General features: G+C 37.4%; 1 protein-coding gene across 1 annotated transcript in view; it reads left to right on the top strand.

Moving 5' to 3' along the window:
- Nucleotides 1–438: 438 nt before the first annotated feature.
- The window catches only part of EDNRA (endothelin receptor type A), a 32,811-nt gene continuing 10,925 nt past the window's right edge, over nucleotides 439–22,324 (top strand). Inside the window, exons 1-3 of the mRNA XM_074588839.1 lie at nucleotides 439–880; nucleotides 3,791–4,271; nucleotides 16,922–17,049. Of these exons, the coding sequence (XP_074444940.1) occupies nucleotides 3,870–4,271; nucleotides 16,922–17,049 (530 nt within the window). The 5' untranslated portion in view covers nucleotides 439–880; nucleotides 3,791–3,869. The remainder of the gene's footprint in view (nucleotides 881–3,790; nucleotides 4,272–16,921; nucleotides 17,050–22,324) is intronic.

Raw genomic sequence — 22,324 nt, 5'->3', positions numbered from 1 at the left:
GCTCCCTCTAATACACCGGTGTTTTTTCATCATGAGAAAAGACTATTATCTATAAGAGAACTTCCCACTTTTTCTGCGTAAGTTTTTTTGTACCACTGTTCTGACAGAAGAACAGTATTGGGACCACAGGAATGCCAGAAAATGCTGCATTTTTATTACCTTTGTAAATGCATTTTTGGTCTTGAAAACTAAGAGGTATTAGCAAGGTGTGTCCTAGATGGACCACAGATATCTTCACCCAGGAACAGACACTGTTTACAGATCCAGCTTGTTTGAAACTCTTACACACCGAGTTTTACTGATTGTCTTGGAAACATATTATAAACCTGGCCAAACCTGGGGAAAATGCAACGCAAAAGCTGTATGTTTTCTCATGAGATTTGTTTTCCTCGCTCTGCTCACGGCTCCTACATCGCCTGGTTCGATCAGACACGCAACCTTTCTGAGAACCCTATGAGCTATTTATTAGCAGGCAGCTACAGTAGTGGATTCCCAAGGCTGTTGCACAGATGAGTCTAGCAAAGTAGTTCAGCTCCATTTCAGCGAGGAAACAGTTAAAGAGCTCAGTGTTCCCCTGTGCCCGGGAGGCAGCCTTTGTGTTTAACATTGGCAGGGGCTCAGTTTGGGCTGGAGGTTTGTTTTAATTGGGGGAGGGGGCAGAAAAGAGGGGACGCTCTGACTTCTTCAGTCTGCCTCTTTCTTTTACTGATCTAGCGGAGGTGGAGATTTTCAATCCCACCCAGTCAGACGCAGGCAGGAGGATCTGGTAAGACTATCCCAGGAAAAGCCACTCGGAGGAAATTCTCAGCGGCAGCAGCGGCAGCAGCCACAGCATGAGCCCGAGCCCGAGCCCGAGCCCGGCGGGGGAGGCACGGCGGGGGTGAGTGCGCGGTCCCCGCTGCCGCAGCCGGCCGGGAGCCACTGCCCGGCCCCGGGGACAGCCCGGCCCAGACCGCGGGACACTTCCAGCACTTCTCGATAACGCTCCAGATAGCGATTAGGTGGCGATGCTGCACCTCTCAGTGCGTGTGTGTGTGTGTGCGAGCGTGTGCGAGTCAGAGAGGGAGAGAGGAAGAGAGAGGACGACAGACAGGCACGAGGCAGCTTGGGATAACTATTATTAAATAAAGTTTAACAATATGTAGATTTTGTCAGATGCTCTGTATAGGGGAGGTAGTACTGATTTGCCAAGTGCTTGTTGGAATTGATCTTTTGATAGCGTTACAAGCGGAGAATGTTTTCTTGTGTGTTAAGAGGAAGAAATGCAAGGCAATTATCCCAGCAGCAGAGAGCTCCCACTGCCTGCGCTGGAGCGGGAGACAACCAAGAGAAATGTATTTCTTTCAGCGCTTTTGTGCCCTGCTTAAGTTTATTAGCTCCTGTTTACATCTCGGCTGCCTTTTGGGCAGATTAATCACTGTTAACGTTTTAGCTGGTCTGTAATCCTTTGAACAATTTCATTTCCGATAGCAGGGTCTCTTCTTGGGAATCTCGGCATGGGAATTTTTTCGGCTTGACACCCCCAGGCCAGTTAGGAGTTTTGTTCTCCGCATCCGCGGCTACTTCTGCAGTGCCGTAGGAGCACAGGCACAGCACATGCATGTGGCCTCCACAGTCACGCAACAACCGCACACGCTCCAGCTACTCAGATTACACGAGAAGGAGAATACTAGATTATGCTATTACAAAAAGTTATTACAGATGCTGGTATGTTGCTTACATGAGGTAGCTTGCATGTTACATTCCGTAACAACAGAATTACTTTGAAAATATGCACAGAGGAATGAAGGGCTGTCAGGAATCCTTAAGAAAATATCCTTAGAAATTATTATATTAAAAATTTTCTAGTTTTGCTTCTTATGAAAAAGTTTTTTTCGGGAGAGGGAAGAGATGGTAATTGGCAAGTTTGTTCCTAGCTTTGCATGCTGGCGGCATGATTGCCATGCTACCACCATGTTTGTATGATATACATATATCAAATTTTCGCAAGAAAAGGTCATTAAATAAGGAGGATACTAATAAAACCACTAAAGCATAGGGCTGGGGGTTCTGTTCATAGCTGTATCACATTTACTTAGGAAGTATGAACTTAGTTATTTAAATCATTAGTGATTCAGTTTTTCCATTTGTAAACTGGAGAACCATAGTCATAGCAAATAAGAAAAGTATTAATACTTGCCTGAAAAGAGTCACAGTCAAATAAGTCTGTTGTTTCTGATATGATTTAGAAACCTAAAGTGAACACATTTACATCATGCAAACTGTTGCTAACTGCTCTGAGATACCATCTTAACCGGCATTTAATAAAGAAGGATTTACTATTTAGTATATTAAACTTTAACAATGAGTGCCCAGGAACTCACAGTTGGTCAGATCCTCATCTCAAATACACCAATATACAAGACTGTAAATGTCTGGTCTGTGAGGGATGACACTCTACATGCCAGACAGGACTACTCAGGTTAACATTGCATTTGCTGCTGTATATAGGTACACACACATTTCTACAGACCACACACAACAGAACAGGATAATAGTAGTAAATATTTATACTGTGGCTCCTATCAGTAAATTGTCTCCCACATTCTTTCTCTAGTAAACTTCTTGCTATAAACTCTGACTTAATAGCCCCATAGGGAATGAAATTAGGATCATTTATTAAAAAGGATCCTCCCAAATCCTTCGTGCAAGTCCCTAGAAATAAGAAAGTTATACTTGACTTTTCACTCTTCTTTTGGCAACACTGCAGCACTTCGTCATGTTTTGCAGATATGAGCCATTTAAAAAAATCTTTATCTTAAATTAAACTGAGGCTTCAAGGAAATGGACTTGAGTGGCCTCCTTCGTTTCAGGGGAGGGGTAGTATCTATACTCCCTGTGGCGGGGAGCCAGCTCTGGTGGTTACGCATAGGCAGTCATACTTTTTGGGACAGAATGCTATGATGCTTCCTTTTCTATCTGGAAATGTCATGAATTGTTGCTTAGAATACTAAACCAAGTATTTTTTATCTTTAAAAGAGCTTATATTTTTATAATTAACTTCACCATGAGTAAGTACTGAACAGGAGCTGCAATGACATTCAGTGACCATATGACATGTAAAGTTTGAAGGGATTTTCCTGGCCTGAGGTCTACCCTGAGACTATAAGTCTTCCTCCTAATATTTAGGGACTTTGGATCTGGTCCAAAATTTTACTTGAAATACATGTATTTTCAGTCTTCACTTGAAATCCAGGTAATTATAAAATCAGAGAAAAATAATATAAAGCCTCAGTGTTGCAATATATCACAAACACTCAGAAAATTAACAATTTTTTGTTATTTATTTATATTTTAATTATTAATGCAGTGCTGATACCTTACTTTTTCAAAGAAAAAATAGTAACTTTTTATTGTAACTAAAATATCATTCATCAGTCTCCAAGGTACGCTTTTCTTTGCTGGTACGCTTTTCTTGCAAGACTATATTTGAAAACAGAACTTCATCCATGATATTTTTTCCACTCATACAAATTCTGTCTCAAACTAAGAGGGTTTTCCTGGATCTCATTTGTATAAGCTATCAATTACTTATGTAATTTTTTGTCTTTGCCTTTTGTCAGACAGTAAAACGTGGGTAATTTAGATTTCAGAGTAGCACAGTGATTATAAGCAGGTGTTTATACATATGCGCTGTAGAGACTGTACATTCAAATACCTTCCTAAGCGAGAAGCAGGGTGTGTAGTCTACCTGTTGTATTGATTCTGTGTTTCTTTCTTCTTTGTTTTTGTTTATTTTTTCTCTCTGCAGGTGAAGAAGTGAGAATTACCTCACTGAAATACTGAAAAAAACTGTTGTCTCACTGAATCTGCTTTTTTGGGACTTCAGGATGGAAGCCTTGTGTTTAAGAGTTTCCTTGCTGCTGCTGGTTCCAGGATTTGTCCTCTGTGACAGCTCTGACAGATACACTGCCAATCGGAGTGACTTGGGAAATTACCTTTCCACTTTCTCAGGGATCGAATCCAGCATACTCCTAACCACCAGACAGCCCCTGGTGTCCAACCAAACTGTCAAATGCTCCCAGCAGACCAAGATTGCTGAAACTTTTAAATATATCAACACGGTGGTATCTTGTGCTATTTTCATCGTTGGAATGGTTGGGAATGCAACTCTGCTGAGGATCATTTACCAGAACAAGTGTATGAGGAATGGCCCGAATGCACTGATCGCCAGTCTGGCACTAGGAGACCTTATCTATATCGTCATTGATATTCCTATCATTGTGTACAAGGTAGGATGCAACAACAATACATTCTAATTGCAGTTTCCTTACAAGTACACTGTCTGTTCTCTGTGGTTACTTCTTTGTCTAAGGAGTGCTCTTTTGTCAATGAATAGTGCACTTCAGAAAAAATACAGCTCCTTTTTCTTCTACAGCAAAAACCTTGCTCTCAGGTGTCACCTCCATAAAGAAAAAGCGTATCTCCTTTTAAAGGTGATGTAGCTTTTAGCTCTTAACCAAAGCACGGCGTTGAGCATTTCACAGGAACTCTTCATTTATTATAGCTACTATAGCTAGCAAAAGAATTTATGAGGGAAGACTTTTTATAAACTGTTCTCCTCCTTGATGGACATACAGCATTGGACTAGTTGCTATTTTTGGAATACCCTATCCTTACTTTATGTTTTTACAGAAAATAATCTGTGATCCGTGGTCTTCATGTTATGACTTTGTGGAGAGAGATTATTTCAGTTAAGTTGAGCAGTAAGGTTTTAATTAATTAATAGCAGATTCTCAAAATTATTACAGAGTTAGTAAAATCAATTATATCACAGAACATTTTTGAAATATTAAATTTCATCTGGATTTGTCCAAGTCTAAGAAGGATCCTCACCAATTCTTTAATCTGGTATAAAGTTATCCTGTCCCAGTTTTTTTATTTTCCATTTTAATTAAACAAAGCCATAAAGCAGTGCCATAAACAAATATATGTTTACTTATGTAACTTGCATGATTCCAGAACAGGCTTGAATGAACAGAACTGAGTCCTCTTTTAATATATCTCGCTGCTATTAACTTATCTTAGAAAATTGTCAAAGAATGTTGTAAGCTTCTATCTGTATCTTTGTGGATTGTATACAGGTGCATAGCTGATAGGATATTGTAATTTTTCTTTCTTTTCTCAGTAAAAAAGTGTTTCTGTTAGTAAAAAAACCACTAGGTAATATAATGAAAAAAAACATTCTTTGCAATTTTGGGCCTTAAAGATTCCAGAGACTTTGATTTTATTTACATGTGTTTTAAACAAAACATTTTAATGCATAACTTTATAATAACTACTGTCCTGTGGTTTCAAATTGGATTTTAAAATTAAAGAAACAGTGAATTGAAAAGACGTATTTTGTGTCTGTATAACTATAGACATCATAACTATTGACCTGCATTATAATGCAGGTACTGATAGGACAAGATCATAAAAATTTGAATTCATTAATGGATTAAAAATATGTGTATGTGCAAACACTACATTTATACCAAGGCATATTATCCCATTGTAAAATGCAGTACCTGGTTCTGATCTTCCAGTAGTATAAATTACAGATAAGTCTTTTAACTTTATCTGGTTTTAATATAATATGAATTTGAAGCTAGGATAAAGACGTGCATAATAATGCACGTGATTTAATGTAAATTCTAGTTTCCACTTTTCAAATGGAAAATTAAATAATCAATTTGTTGACAAGATATCAGATATCTGTAGAGTATTTTGGATTAACAAGTTGATGAGAAAGATTAGTCTCTGCCTGATTTGAGATTCACCTGTCTTCCATAACTGTGTGGATGCCTAATGGGACACAGGACTGGGGTTCTGCATGTTTTCATTATTCTTGGTGAACTGGACTCGTAGCCTGGACTGCATCTCCCATGATGCATTACAGTTTTCTCCCTGGTAAATTATCCTGATGTCTTTATGGATAATTGCTAAGGCAGTGTTCTTGCTTCTTATTGTATTTCTGATAAGAAATTTTAGGGAAAATGGCACGTGTTTTTTCAGAGCTGAGTTTGGGAAAGAACAGCTGGTTTTTTATACAATTTTCTCTAACTTTTCAAGAGCTCTGCTGCTTCTTCACAAAGAGGAATGGAAACCTAGAATTAATTTTGCCTTTCAGAATTGCCTTTTGATGGTCTTCTGAAAATTCTTTAGAAGTCTAGTTAAAAGTAACAAACAATATTTTTTACATTCCCTTTACTTTGCAGTACATTTTTACTTTGCAGTACATTTTTTTCTATTAGTTTTCTGACACTTCTTTGGTATTCTATAGGTTCACTTGCCGTGCTGTATCTAATATGATGAGCTAAACTGTGGTCCTAAATGTCTGTACAAATGAAATTACCTCAGCCTGTATGAAAATTTATTTCTGTACTGCAGCGAAGCATTTGATAAATAAAGGCTGTGAATGAAACTGCATCCCCTTGACATCAATGTATGTCAATTCCCACATTAAGAAGGCAGAATTAAAATTGTGTTTACAAGCATTCAAGCTTTTAGTAATTTTGAGTGCTTGAACCTCCAAAATAAATTACTTAAAAATTACCACATACAACTGTTGTATAAGGTTAGCTGCATGTATTCTGACATAGGGAAGCATTTATAGCATTTATAAGGGAGTCTAGTACTTCTGGTAACAAATGCTGTTATTATTTACAGTCCATTTTTCATGTAAACCATTCAGTAACATGTCTGCCTACATTAGGAGTTGATTTTAAAGTTTGTTAAATACCAGTCTGGTTTGTATCACGAGGGATCCTAAACTCTGTGGCACCATTTAGCTCCTCTTGCTGAGTGACAGTATGAAGGGTGAGCACTGGAAATATCACAATTTGAAAGTGGAAGTGATAGTCTTTTCAGGAAAAAAAAATAAAGTGGTTTTATTTTTGTTTTAAAGTTTAAATTTAAAAGTGTTTTATACACTTAGTTCTGAACTTTATTTTAAAGATTCTTTTAGCTTTAGAGTTAGCCTCATGTTGAACCATTTACTAGTATCCTATATAAACAAATGGTGTCAAACACTTAATACCTTATAGGTGAGATCTTCATTTTTACAAGGACAAAACAGGTCTGAAATCAGAATTACAGTAAACAAGCATTCATCTGCCTATTCAAATAACCAATAGTACAGTATTAAGATGGCCATGTCGTATAGAACGAAACGTGTAATATTATGTAATTACAACGTAATATCAGAAACAAGTATAATTACTTTCCTGAAACATAAGGTAGCCTTAACGATTTTGAAATTCCTTCCAAAGAGAAGTAGGTAATGTTACTGATACTCAGATCCATTTTACAAATGCTTCTAAGGAGAAGCAGCTGTAAGATTATATTAATTGAAAATTTAAGATCCCAGGAGAATTGAGACCATCATTCTGTTACACATCTATACAATTAACAAAGATGTGATGCTGGGGAAAAAAAAATTATGTCATTTATGTCAGTAAAGATATGGTCATATGGTATTGGACATTTTTATCCTTTCTTCATGGTACAGTAGGCCCAAAAATTCCCCTTACTTTCTCCAGCTACTGTAATTATATAGCGGATTCCCCTTAGCAATTTGTTAAATGGACTGAGATGTGAGTAATATTCACCAGCCTCCTTTGAAGATATTCTGGATGTATTAAAGCCCCATTACACTTAATTACCACTAGTATATCCACTTGTAGTATCAAATCAATATTAAAAATTGTAACAAATTGAGTTTTATTGGAAATAAATCCAGCTTTAATAGACCAAACTAAGACAATTTCATTTTTAATCACATATTTGTACCACCTGGACCCAAATAGTTCCTCTTTACCCAAAACATACCCATCTCAGACATTCAAGATGCCAAAGCCTAAAGCCTCCAAATCAGTAAGAATGACTTCTTTGCAGTGAAAAGAAGATTGGGAAATACAACTTTTATGCTTTATGCTGCTGTAGAGGTAGGGTTAAGGCACTGAAGAAGAGACAGGTTTCATACCTCTTTTTTCATCCCTCTTTTTTGCATACCATCGCATCAGGTGGCATAGCACATAGCTGAAAGCTGCTGCATCGCTGCCATATGTATTTGTAGCAAAGAAGCTAAGTTTGTATGAAAACTTCTTTAGAGGTCTGCTTTCCATACAGAAACTAGACAATTTTCTAAGGCTATACATAGGCAGCAGCAGAATATCCGTAGCACTACTATTGCCTTGGCTGTGCTAAAGTGCTGGAAAGCCCTTATGGCTGCTGCTGATGCTGCTGTCACTGTCACCAGCTAAGGTTTAACAGAGCAACAGCAAGAACAACATGTGCTCTCCGCAGAAAAAGCTGTCCATTGCTCTTTCCTGAGCTCCTGGAGCTAAAAACACTCTAGGCCAAGGCGTGGAATGGCAAAATTGTTTTAACTATGTTACTGGGAAGTCCTGAGCTGTGACTGCTTCCATTTTTATGCAATTTAGAGAAAAATGTTTAAATTAGTTCTGTTTATTTCAAACTGACCTACATAGGACTGACATAAATGATATTGTCTTACATCTTAATATGCTTAACTCCTTAAACCATTAGTTTAAAAAGAAGTAGATTAAGCTAATTATCCAGATTCTAACCTGTTTCTTTAAATGTGAATAAAAATATTTTCCTAATTATTTTACTGGTATAAAGTGAAAGACATCTACCCAGAAAACAAGCAAGACTGTCCACCGCTCAACTCAAGAAGATGATGTTTTCTTTAATAAACTAAGCTTTTTTGTTAGTAAATTGGTATTCATGCTTACCTTAGTTGTGACAGCATCTAAATCTGAGTAGTCCACCTAGCACATTATGAGTCTAAGTATAAAAGGTAGCTGGCAGTAAGCAAACATCTTCAGCCATTTTGTCTTCAGTAAAGGAAGACTTAGCTGAAGCATTTCTAGTCATGGACAATTTTCAACATCAGAGAAAATGCGTAAGTGTTAGCCAGTTCCCTCTTAATCACAAATTATTTGGCATACCTGATTACGTTTACTGACAGAATTAATATTATACATAAGCAGGGATAATTGAACACATTTAGACCAATCGTGTAGGCTAACAGAGGAAGTGACATCCACAGTAGTTACAGGTTTGTACCAAAGGACTACAAGGCCAAGCCCACAAAAAGTTAAGTGTACTTAGAAAAGAAACCCCCCTTTAAAAGCAAAATTTGTCATGTGTGCAGTGTATAGTTCTCAAGAAGTACCAGCATCAGTAGGAAATTCTGAGGCCACCAGTTTAACAACTGCATTCTGGCTTTCACTGAAGTCTTATCAGTGATTCCAAGAAGTAACATATTGGTAGTCCCATGTGATGCAGAAATCCATATAACTTGCTCAGAACATGACCTGTTATTTGGGTGTGTGTCTCCATGTCACGATCGTACATAAATCTAGAGCACAGGAACTGAGTCAGAAGGCAGAAGTTATGCAAAATGGAACAGGGAAGGGAAGTCAATCAGGAATGTTCTCTCCATGTACAGACTTCAGCTTCCTAGCAGAAAGTGTTTAATATGCATACCAAGGTAGGGGTTAAGGAAGAGATTTTATATTCTAGGTCTTAGTTCAAGATCCACTCTGCCTTTAACTAATGGCTGTACTTTGGGGAGGTGGGATATATGTTCCCTTCAATGCACAGGCATCTCCTCCCTCATCTTCAGTTTCACATCTCATGCCTGCCTTGCTGTTCTGCAGATTTGTAGTACCGTGTAGTACCTAGAGACTCTTAAGTTTAACAGAATATTTTAGTATGTTCGCTCTCTTTATTTTTCAATCAGCTGAACTCTACAGATAACAGGGAATTGTTTTGATTGTGCATATCCAGGGTTTACCAGTTCTGCAGTAATTTCTTAGCAACCCTGTCACTCTCTTTAGCCACACACAAAAGACAACACGGTTGGAAGAATAACAAAAGCAATATTTTGCCCAGGGATTGAAAAAATTCTTTTCAACAAATCGCCATGCACATAAGCACACCTTGCAGCTCATTTCCCTGAAGAAGAGCAGCTTGAGAAACAGTCTACGTAAAAGGATAGGAAGTTAGCCAACACCACAGAACAACAAAAAAGAAACTAATCCTACTTTGTAAACAGCAAAAATACCACAGGGGAGATGTCTAGAGCTGTTAGGAATGCTTTACCACTAAGTAGATTTTTGTAATAAATATAAACATTTTAACAAGAACGTAAAACTTAGGATTTATTTTTTTATCAGTTAGTTGAGACAGAATTTTCTGCTTCAAAAACAGGGCATTTGTTTTCTCACTTTTCAGGATCTCTTGAAGTATAATCTGTTTTCTCTTGTGTAAAAACTATACATTCCCTTTCAGAGCTGCCTAAGCAGGAGAAAAAGTCTGCAGGCATTCATGAAATGGCATGAGACCCTCTGGTACCTCCACCTTTACTCAGTTGGGCAAAGATGACCAAAATAGCAGAAAAAGTTGTGGTATGGCAATTCTGAGGAAAAAATGTCTTTGATGGTTCCCATGGATCCCCACATAACCTTTCCTCCTTCCAGAAAAAAAAAAAAACAGTCAAACTTTTATCCACCCAAAGTGGAAAAAAGACGGTTCTTGGTTGTAGCAAAATTAGGAATGTATTTCCTGCCAAGGACAGTTGAAGAGATGCAGTGTGCCTTCTCTCCCATGGCAGTATCATGAATCTAAGTATAAAGAAAAAAAACAAGTGATACCAAAGTTAGCAGAAGCCCAAACTATCATGTCACCATGATATACTCAATATTGGTCTTGTGCCCTGCATTATAAACGTTAGCCTTTTTCTTTGTTTTCCTCTACTTTTCCTCTACTCACTGTCCTTCCCAAAGTCAAGGCTTTTAACTCCAGCAGTGGAAAGGGAAGGAGTACCTAGAGACAGGCTGTGTTCTCTCTCCTTCACCCTTACAGCAAAGTGGTGGAGCACAGCTGAGCTACATATGTGGGATGAACAACTGTCTGTGGGTCCCAAGCAAGCAATGGATGAGGATTGTCCTGCAATGCAATTCTCTCTTGGATATATGGGTTGCAGGACAAAGAGAAAGGCTTGAGAACATGCAGTGAATTCTTGTCCTATGAAGTTTCATGGAGACAGAAGGGTCCCGGTTGAGTCACTGAATCAAAATACCACAATCAAAATACCACAAGCAGGAGACTCAATCCACCCTTCTTCCTAATTAACCAGTCTTATGGATCAGAGGCAGGAGGAACACTTCAGTCAGAATCATCATCTTTTGTCACTTGACGCAGTCAGCTCACTGGTATAGACTTTGGACACTTCTGTGTTCACTCAGATTTCACCTGGATTCCAAGCAAAATAGCCAGGTACCATATTTGGCTCATGCCTTGAAGCAGACAAGGGCATGCATACTTGCAGAATGCAATGTAAGACAGAGCTTTACTAAGACAGCTCAATGTCTCCTAGAGGAAACTAGCCTTAAAAAACAAATTTAAAAAAACCCCAAATCTGCTGATCTGACAAAACCAGAGGAATTTCTCATCTTTCATTCTGGGCTATGTTGCAAGGAAAGGAAATCACCCTGGAATACACTGGTTTTGTAACTACAATTAGGAGATGCTGGTCACTTACACAACTAGACATTACCCATATGAACAGAAATCTGCTGGTTTGGTCCATTTCTCCATTACTGCACAAGTGTAAGAAGTCATGGAAGGTAATTCTATTTGTCCTGCTGAAGACAGAGCAGAAACTCTTGACTGCCAAGGTTGTGCCAGAGTTGTTCCATCAGTATCATTCAACATTTAAATGCCATGAAACTCAGGAGAGTATCCTGCATGGGGGTGGCACGAGGGGCAAGCACTATCTTTATGAAACACAGTTCAGGTTCTGGAAAACGGATCTTCTGTGTCAGCACAACAATGGTCCCACGTGGATATAGGAAAAGAAAGGTTCTAGAGCACTAGGAGCAGGAAAGGGCAGGTATGAAACCTTTGCTTTCATCCTCAATGCCACGTGGCAGAGAGGACCTCCTGATACGTAGTTGTTGACCCAAAGCAGTTTTTATAGAGCAGCTTAGAGCTGGTTCATATCCAGCATCTAACCCAATCCATCTATTTTGGGCTGAGCTCCAGGGTCATCACTGCCTGTAAACACACAGTATCAGCCGACTATTAGATAAACACTGTGGATACACATGAGCATGTACTGGTGAATACTCATGTGGTTGGATTATAACATTCTCTCTTTTAGACTATATATGAATTGCTTGGGATGCACAGTGGGACTTTATGTTTTGTACATCAGATAGCATACTAATGGGGATTAGAAAATAGCAACAGCAGTAGAATAAAATCAACTGAGTGACATTTAAAAATCATTGCAAAGGAATGTTCTCAGCGCTGCTGTCTTGTTTGTTTCAAGCTGCAGCATCAGGGCAGAGAGGCCTTATAAAGCAGCAGAGAAGGGGAGATGCTCAAGGAAGCTGTGGCTGTCTGGTCACTTTGCTGAGGTTTTCTAAGACCAACAGTAGAACCTTGAAATCTTGGTTTCTGATTTCAGTGTAAAAATATGCTGTTGACTACCCTCTTTTCTCACTTAGGAATTGCTCCACAGTTGAACAGTATGAAATACTGCTAAGTTGCAAACTGCACAGGGGGAAAAGTGCACTTCCTTTGCCGCATATCTTATTTCGAAATCTCAGAGATTTTGTGAGTGGGTTTCCAAAAGCACGATCCATTTGACCAACTCAGGGAGAACTGGGATACAAGTTGGGATAATCAGCCTGATTCCTCCTATCCTCGTGCCTTGAGAGAAAATGTAATCTCATTTTGTTTGGATATTAAAACATGCAAAACCACTGGAAGAGCAGAGACGTAGTCTCAGTTCTTATATTGTACCTAAGTAAAACCAGATTAATTCAATTAAATTCCTGGGCCCATTTTTTTTATACAAAATAAATGTGTTATTTCCCTCTGAAGTTTCTGTACCCTGCTGGGGCAGAACAGAGGGCAATGGACTTGTTTTGATGTAAAATTAGTAAAACCAAAGACAGGATCAGATTTGCCAACTAAAAATATCTACAGAAGAAAAATCTGGCACCTGATCCAAGGGGAAGTAATGAATGCATAGCTGATGTGGAATGATAATGGAGTATACCCATGGAAATGATTGCAAAGTTAATCTTAAAAATCAAATAATTCTGATCACAGTGATTTTGATTAAAATCAACTTGAAAAGAATGTCTAATGACTTTGTACTGATGTTACTTCAATTAGTGGAAAAGTGTAAGAAACAAAAGGAATAAAATACTTTTAATCTTAAAAAAGGAGAGCTTCCTGGGGTGTGGGGAAGATGTATACACGCTGAAACCATGATAAAACTTCCCTGTGAGGAGTAACGAGTTAGTGAACCTTTTTCAAGTACAACACTTTTCTTTTTGAAGCTAATATTTGCTTTGTAGTAACGGAGTTTCACAGTCACTACAAAATGCTTGTTCATTCCTATTGCTGGGTATACGCTACAGTCACAGTCAGGGCACATAAATGAATAGGTGGCTATCTTTCAGTTGCCTTTTAAAGTGTGATCTGTAATGATAAATCAGTTTTGGGGCTCTGGTTGGCACAGGGGATTGACAAAAGTCTGCTAGGGCCTCTTTTCCCTGGCAGTGCCATTTATAATTTAGCCTTCACACAGTGGTGTCTGAAAACTATTCTGATTTTACCCAAACCCAGGCAAGATTCTGGAGCTGAAGTTCCATGTGACTACAACTGGCTGGAGAATTACCATGGATTCAGATTGCCCCTTCGTTTTCCAACATCTTTTCTGCAGCCCTGACATAAACTAAAGCCTCATGCAAGAGTTGTAGGCAAAAGGCAAAACAATGCCATGCAACCATTTATTATAATATTGCAAATCTATCTAGAAAATAATTCTGCCAGAGCTTTCCATGTATTTCATTTAGTGTATAGATAACAGGTAAAATCCGAGGAATTAATCAACAGTTTGCAAGTATAATCTCATTACCTTTCTTACTGAAGGTACCGACAATAGTTAAATCACCAATCCTAGCGATCCATTCCCTAGCTTCTGGCACAAGGGCTTTCGTCAAATGTGATTGCCCTGAACTAGAATAACATTGCAAAGGTGCTCACATTTTCTCTGCTGTGGTCTTGAAGGTAAATCACAAATGGAAGCATATTTGTATGATATTCTACCACTCTCAAGAAATAGGGAGTAGACAAACTTGGATTGATCCTATAGGTTATGTTGAGAAATCTCACGTTAATATTCGGCTGAAAAAAAAAAAAAATCCAGTTAAAAATATAACGCCTAACAGATAATGCCATTCCTATTTAACGAGCAGTCATACACATAGGTTTGCTTCATAGTATTAACAACCAGATGGCTAAAAGCTATGAATTGCTAAAATCTGTCTTGAAATACAAGTAATCAAATGACAGTATGAATATGGTCCTAGAGAGACATAGGCACTATGTAATACATAGCTGCTTTCATCATTTTTGAGGTATTATTTTGGGGAAAAAAAGCACAAGTAATTCAGCATTGTGATGAATGGCTATAACAAAAAGAGGATGTGAAAAAGCCAGATCAGGACTGGTGAAGAGAAGATGGATTCTTACAAATCCGGCATTCAGTGATAAACATCCTGTACACTACAGCAAAGTGCCCAGAAAAATTCATGCTGTGAAACTTAACTGAGATGAAGATGGATGTGAATTTTAACTCCCCATAGTTAACATTTATATTGTTAAAGGTAGTGATTACTAGTATGTTTCAACTTAACAGTAATTAAAATAGAAATAAAATGTTTACTTTGAATACTGCAGTTCTGAGCTACAACCAAAATTTGTTTTTCTAATTCTACAGGCAGAATCCACCCACTCTTACCAAATGAGTGTGTTCCAGAGCCTAAGCTTCTACTGAAAAAAATTTATAGGCCTTGTGGTTGCAAAGATAACTCTCAAAATGTGAACTGACTGTAAGCAAAGAAGTCTGCCCAAATATGAAGATGGCGTGGCAGAACAGGTCTGCGAGAAAATAAACTCTGAAAACAACAATTCAAATTTCTATTGAATTAATCATATTCCAAACAGTATAATCTTATTTCAGTTTTAACTGTAAAAATGTTAAAAATATATGATTCATAGGTTGTATCTATCATTGAAAGAACACAACTAATTTTTGCATGCAGAATGCAGAGGTGTCAGTCCTTGCACATTTGTGCAGATGAAACTATGGTTCCTTGTTCTCTGTTTTCCGTTCTGCACTCTCGCCCAGGAACAGCTAGACTGTGGCACATCGCACATACTGTATTTATTGGAAATGCTGGTTATGCCACCAGTTTATCTCCATCTCAGGCACTTGGTAATAAAACTGTTGAGAAGTCTAAATCTATTTTAGTTCCATAAAACGGTCCCAGGTCTCTATCTGACTATCTTCAAAAATTCAGCAAAATTGGGTTTTAGAAGCTTTCAGAAGCTTGGGTTTGGCATATAATTGTTACTCCACAGAGTATCGTTTGCTGTCTTCCTCTGAGGCAAATAAAAACATAAAATTTAGATGGTACCATCAAAATATTCTGTGTTCCAGCTTTTGTTCAGTAAGGCTTAATACAAAACCAATGACTGCACAATAGTAGTAATTATTTAATTATCCAGTAAGACAGTTATTATTACTGACTTTAAAACTCTGCCCCCTGTTTATATAGGGGATACAACATCCGCTAAGATGTTGACAAATTACATATCTGACTCAAGCACTTGATATTTTTATTTCAAATTTAATGCTTTCTATTACACAACCACTTCAACAGAAGTTGTTAAGAGCATAAGAACTGCTGCGCTACATCACACAAAGAACTCATCTTACCCCTTATTCACTATCCTACCCCTGACAAAGCCTCAGTAGTAGAGACTGGGGAAGACGATTAAAAAACACAGTACTGCAAGAGTGACTCTTCCCTTTCTGGTGAGAAGGTTTAGTGACTTAGTTCTTCAACTCTTCATGGTGACTGTAAGATCCCTTTCTTGAGTGGAATCAGCTCAGTACTTTGTGTGGACTTAATAATTTTTCACTCATTACATTTACTTAGATTTACTGCCACGCATCCAGTAAAGGGAGATGATCTGTGACTCTGCAGTCAGTTGTAGATTTGACTACCCTGAATAATTTTGTATCCGATATTTTGTATGTATACTTGTTCAAAGCTTTAATAGTTACAGCTAGAAAGATTGCTGTTTACGTCCTAATTATTCACAACTATTCACATGAATCAGTGTACTCATATCTGTTATGTAAATGTCTCCTTGGAAATACTAATCTAAACCCCAGCCACTCATTCACGTCTTTCCAAATGGATGCTTTTCTGTTGCCTTGTAGGACAGCCCACACGTATGTATGATGGTAGTCTTTTAAAACATAATATGGAACAAATTATGTATGTACAATATTTTCTCCACACACTTAAGAATCTGGCAGTGAATATTGTAATGAGTTACACAGTGGTACATTTACAATGACAAGAATCTACTTGCGTGCAGCATGAGAATTTGGCTCTGAGGTATTTCATTATGAACTGTGAGCTATGACTTGACTGCTTGGTTCTGGGACACGGTAATTGCAACCACTCATGACAGGGTTGAGTTACATTTCCCTTATTCAGTACTGGTGGCTGAAGCACAAGAATAAAAAATCTTTTAACAATGCAAGTTACTATTACAACAGCACAAGGTCAACACCTAAGTTTAAACTTGCATGCTCTGTGCTTCTGTAGTAGCAGTTACTTCCCAGATTCACTCAGTACTAAGGACATGCTTGAGGTATGGAAAATTCAAGGTTACAATGGCTGTGTCTAAGACAAGAAATAATTACAATTATTATATACTTGCTAAGTTACTGATTAAATATTCTGATTATTTTATATCTTCTTTTTAGCTCCTTGCTCAGAAGTGGCCTTTTGGAGATTCTGAATTTGGACAGTTTCTCTGCAAATTCCTTCCCTTTATACAGAAGGCATCGGTGGGAATCACAGTCCTTAACCTCTGTGCCCTTAGCGTGGACAGGTACAGTATGTTTTACTCTGTTGACAGACACCGTTCTTGCCCTTGCAGTTTTCCTAAAACTGGGAGCACTGAGTATGGTCATCCTAGCAGGCAGACTATGGTATAGATGTAACTTACATTCTGTTTTTTGATATCCTGGCTATAACAAAGCACCACATCTGTGACTCAAAGTATAATATGAAGCCATTGGACTAATTAACTTTACAGGTTTTTTTTAAAGGTATTTAAAAGCTCTCCTAAAGCATTATTTCAATTTCCTTTACCAGAGAAAAATTTACTGGGATTTAACTCAGTATTCAGAATTCTTTCTTTCATATGACCTCGTGCTTGTTTTGTATTTGAACAGTATCATAATCTTTAGTCTTAAAAATAATTTTTTTCAACTGACTGCCTATGGACCAGTGTTTATTTTGATAACTTTTATAAGTAATTGAGTTTTATTGGAAAACATGTTAGAAACTTGCTTTGATAGTTTGAAAATTAATGCCTCTGCTAGAAGTGCTCAGGAAGATACATAAACTTTTTGATAGAATAACAGCTGATGTACTTTTGAACATTATTCTTTTATGTTTTTTCTTCATTCATATAAGGCAATAGCAGGTGAAGACTTCACTTCTGTAAAAGCTATTTTTATTGGTCTTGATCCTTTACTAGTCCAAAATATCAGTAATTCTGATATAGAAAATATTTATAAATAAAATACCTTATGTGTATTAGTACAGCAATGCAAAGGTAAAAGAAACTTTAAAATTAATCTTGGTTTGGTTTTACATAAAAAGTAGATGTACAAGGTTTGCAACGGATGAGTAACTTACTAGTATCCACACCTGAAATACAGTTCCTTATTGTATTAGTGACTCATTAGCTGAAGCCAGAAACAAAAAAATATAGCACAGGCAAGTGTTCTGTTTCCCTTTTTAAGTCTGAGAACTATAAAAAGAATACTATTTCTCAAACAATATCTGCCCAGCATAAAATACAATCCCATGGACTGCTCTAAGGAATAAATCATAGATCAAGCACATATGAAACAGGGAATTTGTTAGATGCGTTCCGACCAATGTAGTATCACTAGATTTAGTCCTACTGTTACATACATTTTCATAAATTGCAAGTAACACAGCTGAAGCTACCTTCTTATATATGCATACATATTATTTAATGAGCACTGATTTGCTAATCCACGCAACAACCAAATGCTGTTTCCATTTGAGTATAGTCTTGTATGGGATCAGACTCAGACTATTTAATTTCCTCCCCCATTTTACGTGCTTTGAAAAGGACATATTCTTTATCATCTGGTGCTACTCTAGTAAATGGTTGCAGAGAATGTGTGTTCAAAGACACATGTATACAGTCAGATATTGACTAACACAAAGTGAATCTAGGTTAAATCACCATAAAATCAGGATCTGAGAGCACCTTCAACAAGTTAGGTTGGGCACTGGAAGTGGCATAGTCACATTAATACAGAATTCCACATCAGGTAATGTTTGCTTTTTAGCATGGAAAATGAGTAAATATGGAATTGTGTGCTGTCACAACTGGACTGTTTCTGGTCTACAGGCGAGTTACTCTCTTCTTTAAAAAGGTCCTGAAAACAATCTCATTTAGAGTTATCTTGGGTGTCTATATATGGAATTGCATTCTAGGAGGTAGAAAAAGATAGAGTTAATTGGTATAATAAATTCAGAGCTCCACAGCTTTGGTAATTGTTGACTCTCTGTCCCTCTTACAGACTACAGCCTTAATTTTGAACAGGATTATTTTGTTTTCCTGCAAGGGCTGTTCCCTGTGCTAACTCCACTCATTACTACTGCCCCTTGCACAAAGTGACTTGCACTGACAGTGTATTAAGGTTTAATTGTGCAAGCCCGAGGGAAACAATGTCCACTTACATGTGGAAGGGTTTTAAGAGGCTGACAGAAAACACCAAACCAGCCATTCACCCTTCAGAGGAAGCTCACACTTGTTTCAGATGCCCCTATGGCATTTTTAAACTCCAGGTCATGATGGTGACGATAATGATAGTCTGACTCTTTTTCTAAACAGTGCTTGACTGTGACTAAGAGGAAGGATATTTACCTTCCTGGACTTTTATGCTTGTTTATGTCTTGGGCATAATGATTTTGATGAAGAAATGGTTGTAAGAAAAAGAGTGAAGATATGGATCTCATTTAATATGTGTACACCCTTTTCTTGCCTCCTCTGCATACCAAATTGCATAGAACAGAAATCTCAGGGTAGGTACTTTCATCTGGCCCAACTTCCAGTAAGTTAAGATAAGTCAAGATTTTACCACTAAAACAAAGCTCAAAGAGCTTTATTGTATTAAGAGCTTTGCAATCAACACACTGCTGGCTATCCTTAAAATGAAGAACAGCTGTGATCTCTCGCAATGAAGAGGAACAGATCGATATCAGCAACAGTAGTGTCATTTAGGAACTGTCTTGACACTGATCTTGGCAGTTACTGCTTCTTACCTCCTTGATAAAGTCTCTTATCTTTTCTGTAGTGCTTTTCCCTCTTATAAAGGGCTGATAATACTTGTAGAACAGAAATAAGTTATACTAGTGGTCCATTTGAATAACTAATTTTCTAATGCAGTCAAAAGGAATAAGGGAACAAAAGCACCTGCTCTGTAAGACAGCAGACAGAGGAGACTGATAGTCCACAGACAAACTAAAGCCCATGATACAATTTTCAGATACTCCTTGATTTCATTTCTTAAGGCCCACAATACATTTTTTTAAAATTCTGATTGGATACCACTATGGTAAAATTCATCCAAATTGTTCCAAAAACTAATCTGGGCCACAGCAAAAACTACAACCATGCTGGATTAATGAGACCAATACTGGAAGTCTAACTAGAGTTCTAGAATATTCTTTACCAAAAAACGATGAAATCACGTACAAGGTGTAGAAAAGCATCAGAAATGATTCAGTGGCCTTGCAGATCTCAACATGTTGCTTATCAAAAACAATACTTAAGAAGCCTCTTAAATATAATACCCAAGTACTGAAATACAGATGATGTACCAGATAATCATGGGATCTTTAGCTTAGCAAAGAAAAATATAATAAGAACCTATAGAACAATGTTTCAGCCAGACAAATTCAAAATGAAAATAAGTTACACGTTTTTAACAATGAGGGTGATTAACTACAGGAAGAAACCACCAGGGAAAGGCAAAGGTACTCTGCTTTTAATGTTCTCAGATCAAGACAGGATGTCCTTCTGAAAGTAATGCTTTAAAGAAGTTATATCTAGATAGGAGTGCAAAATATTTAATTGTATGTATGTATACTTCTTGATGTAATGATCCCTTATCATTAAATACCGTGCATCTCTAATTATAAGTAGCAGGAGGAACTGCAGAGTCCATGAAAAGCAAGTTGGAATAAACAGCTAAGAATGGGAGAAGAGGGATATACTAAAGTTGACAGCACATTCATGAGAAGTAGAAAATGAAAAGGGAAGAGAGAAGAGGAGCCACAACACTTAACAGAGAAAAGGAAATGACCTGGAAAAGAACTGAATACTTTAGACAAGATTGGGAACAAAAGGGAAACAAACAAAAAAAAAAAGTAGGACAAAACACACAGATTTTAGATTGAGGAATTAAACGTAATGCATGATGTATGTATTTTATGTCAGTTGCCTGGCAGACATCCTATATTTTCTAAGTGTGAGGGAAATAAACCCTGCAGTATTTTCCCACTCTTAATTATGGGAGGTTTGTGGCTAGACAAAGATCCTATATATTACATAACTCACAGAACACCCATTTGAAAAATTACACTACCACTATTTTTCAAATCACTTTTAGAGCAGTGAATAAAGTGTCCAAGTAGTAGGAGGTTAATAGGCATTTAGCAAATTACTGAGCTTCTTACACTTCAGCCAAAACCATTCATAAAATTCTTCAGCCGATAAATCCCTATTTGATAATTACTTGAATTGTGAATTGAAAAAAAATTGCTAATATTAGCAATTGCTAAAAAATTGCTACCATACAGGACCCAAATCCTTACTGCTGTGCATACTGATCTTCTCATGCACAAAACAGATGTAACTCAAACAGAACAGGTACAAAAAAGCAAGAAAGGGAAGAATTGTATTCACTATTTACAACCCATTTGTTGTCAATTACATAGTTATACAAGTGACACAACAAAAACTTTACATTTCTTACTTGAAAAATATGGGGTCTACAGACCCCTGTTCACTAAGAACATCATTGAGTCAAGGATGAGACAGTACCATGTACCTCGTGCAGCTGATGGGACTGATTGTTAACCTGCCAGTCAACAGAAAGTAAAATCTGAGTTGATTGCTAAATTTTCAAAGTTCACAAATATTTGAGTATTTGTGTGAAAGGTTATTTTCTATGAATATTCCATTTAGTCATTAAAACCAAAATTTGATATTTGGTAAAATTAAATATGAGATTATCACAATTTAATTAAAATTAAATTTTAATTTTCATATGACTAAATATGTGTGAGAAGATATGATGCTGAATGTTACTTTCTCAATTATCTCAGTATAGTTTGTTTCAATGCTGAGAATTCCAATCTTGTAGACCTCCTCCCCATGAGTGAACCATTGCCTCCCTCCTTTCTGATATTTTTTGAAGATAAGGATGCCTTTAGAACATGATTTTACCTTTAGTCTGCAAGTCCAAAATGTAGTTCGCTTTAGTATGTTCAAAAACTTTATACATCCATTTCTGCTAAAATGATGTACTGAGAACCTGTCCGTAGTACACCTGTGAGTATGCTGTGTATGATACTGCTATAGATATCAAAGCAAAAGTTTCTAGTCTGTTTACTGCAAGAACGATGGCATACAAGGCTCTGATCTTCCACTGATGTTGAGTAATAATGTTTTCTGAAGTTTTTGTGAGGGGCTTACAGCCTGATCTTGCATTCATGCATCTTCCTTCCTCTAATATTGAGGCTACAAAGGATTTAATTTACAAGTTTTCCATCCTGTTAACATGCACACTTCAAAGGCAAAAGGGGGTGTGATACAGGAAGTCAGAAGAAACGCTCTGTGTGTGAATCCCAAATTAGTGTCTTGGTTAGAGAAGGGGTGAGGATGCCTTTTAATAACTCTAAATTTTACTGACCTCTATAGCCAAGGTCCTATATCCCCTAAGTAATGTTTTTCCACATCGGAAGCTCTTCATTCCTTCCATCTCAGAAATTCAAAATCCAGTACTTCCCAGTACACTCAATGCATCCTAACTCAGCTCTCAACTATGCTT

The sequence above is a fragment of the Larus michahellis genome, chromosome 5 (assembly GCF_964199755.1).
Source record: "Larus michahellis chromosome 5, bLarMic1.1, whole genome shotgun sequence".
Taxonomy (NCBI): Eukaryota; Metazoa; Chordata; class Aves; order Charadriiformes; family Laridae; genus Larus; species Larus michahellis.
This window is presented reverse-complemented; position numbering and strand designations above follow the sequence as displayed.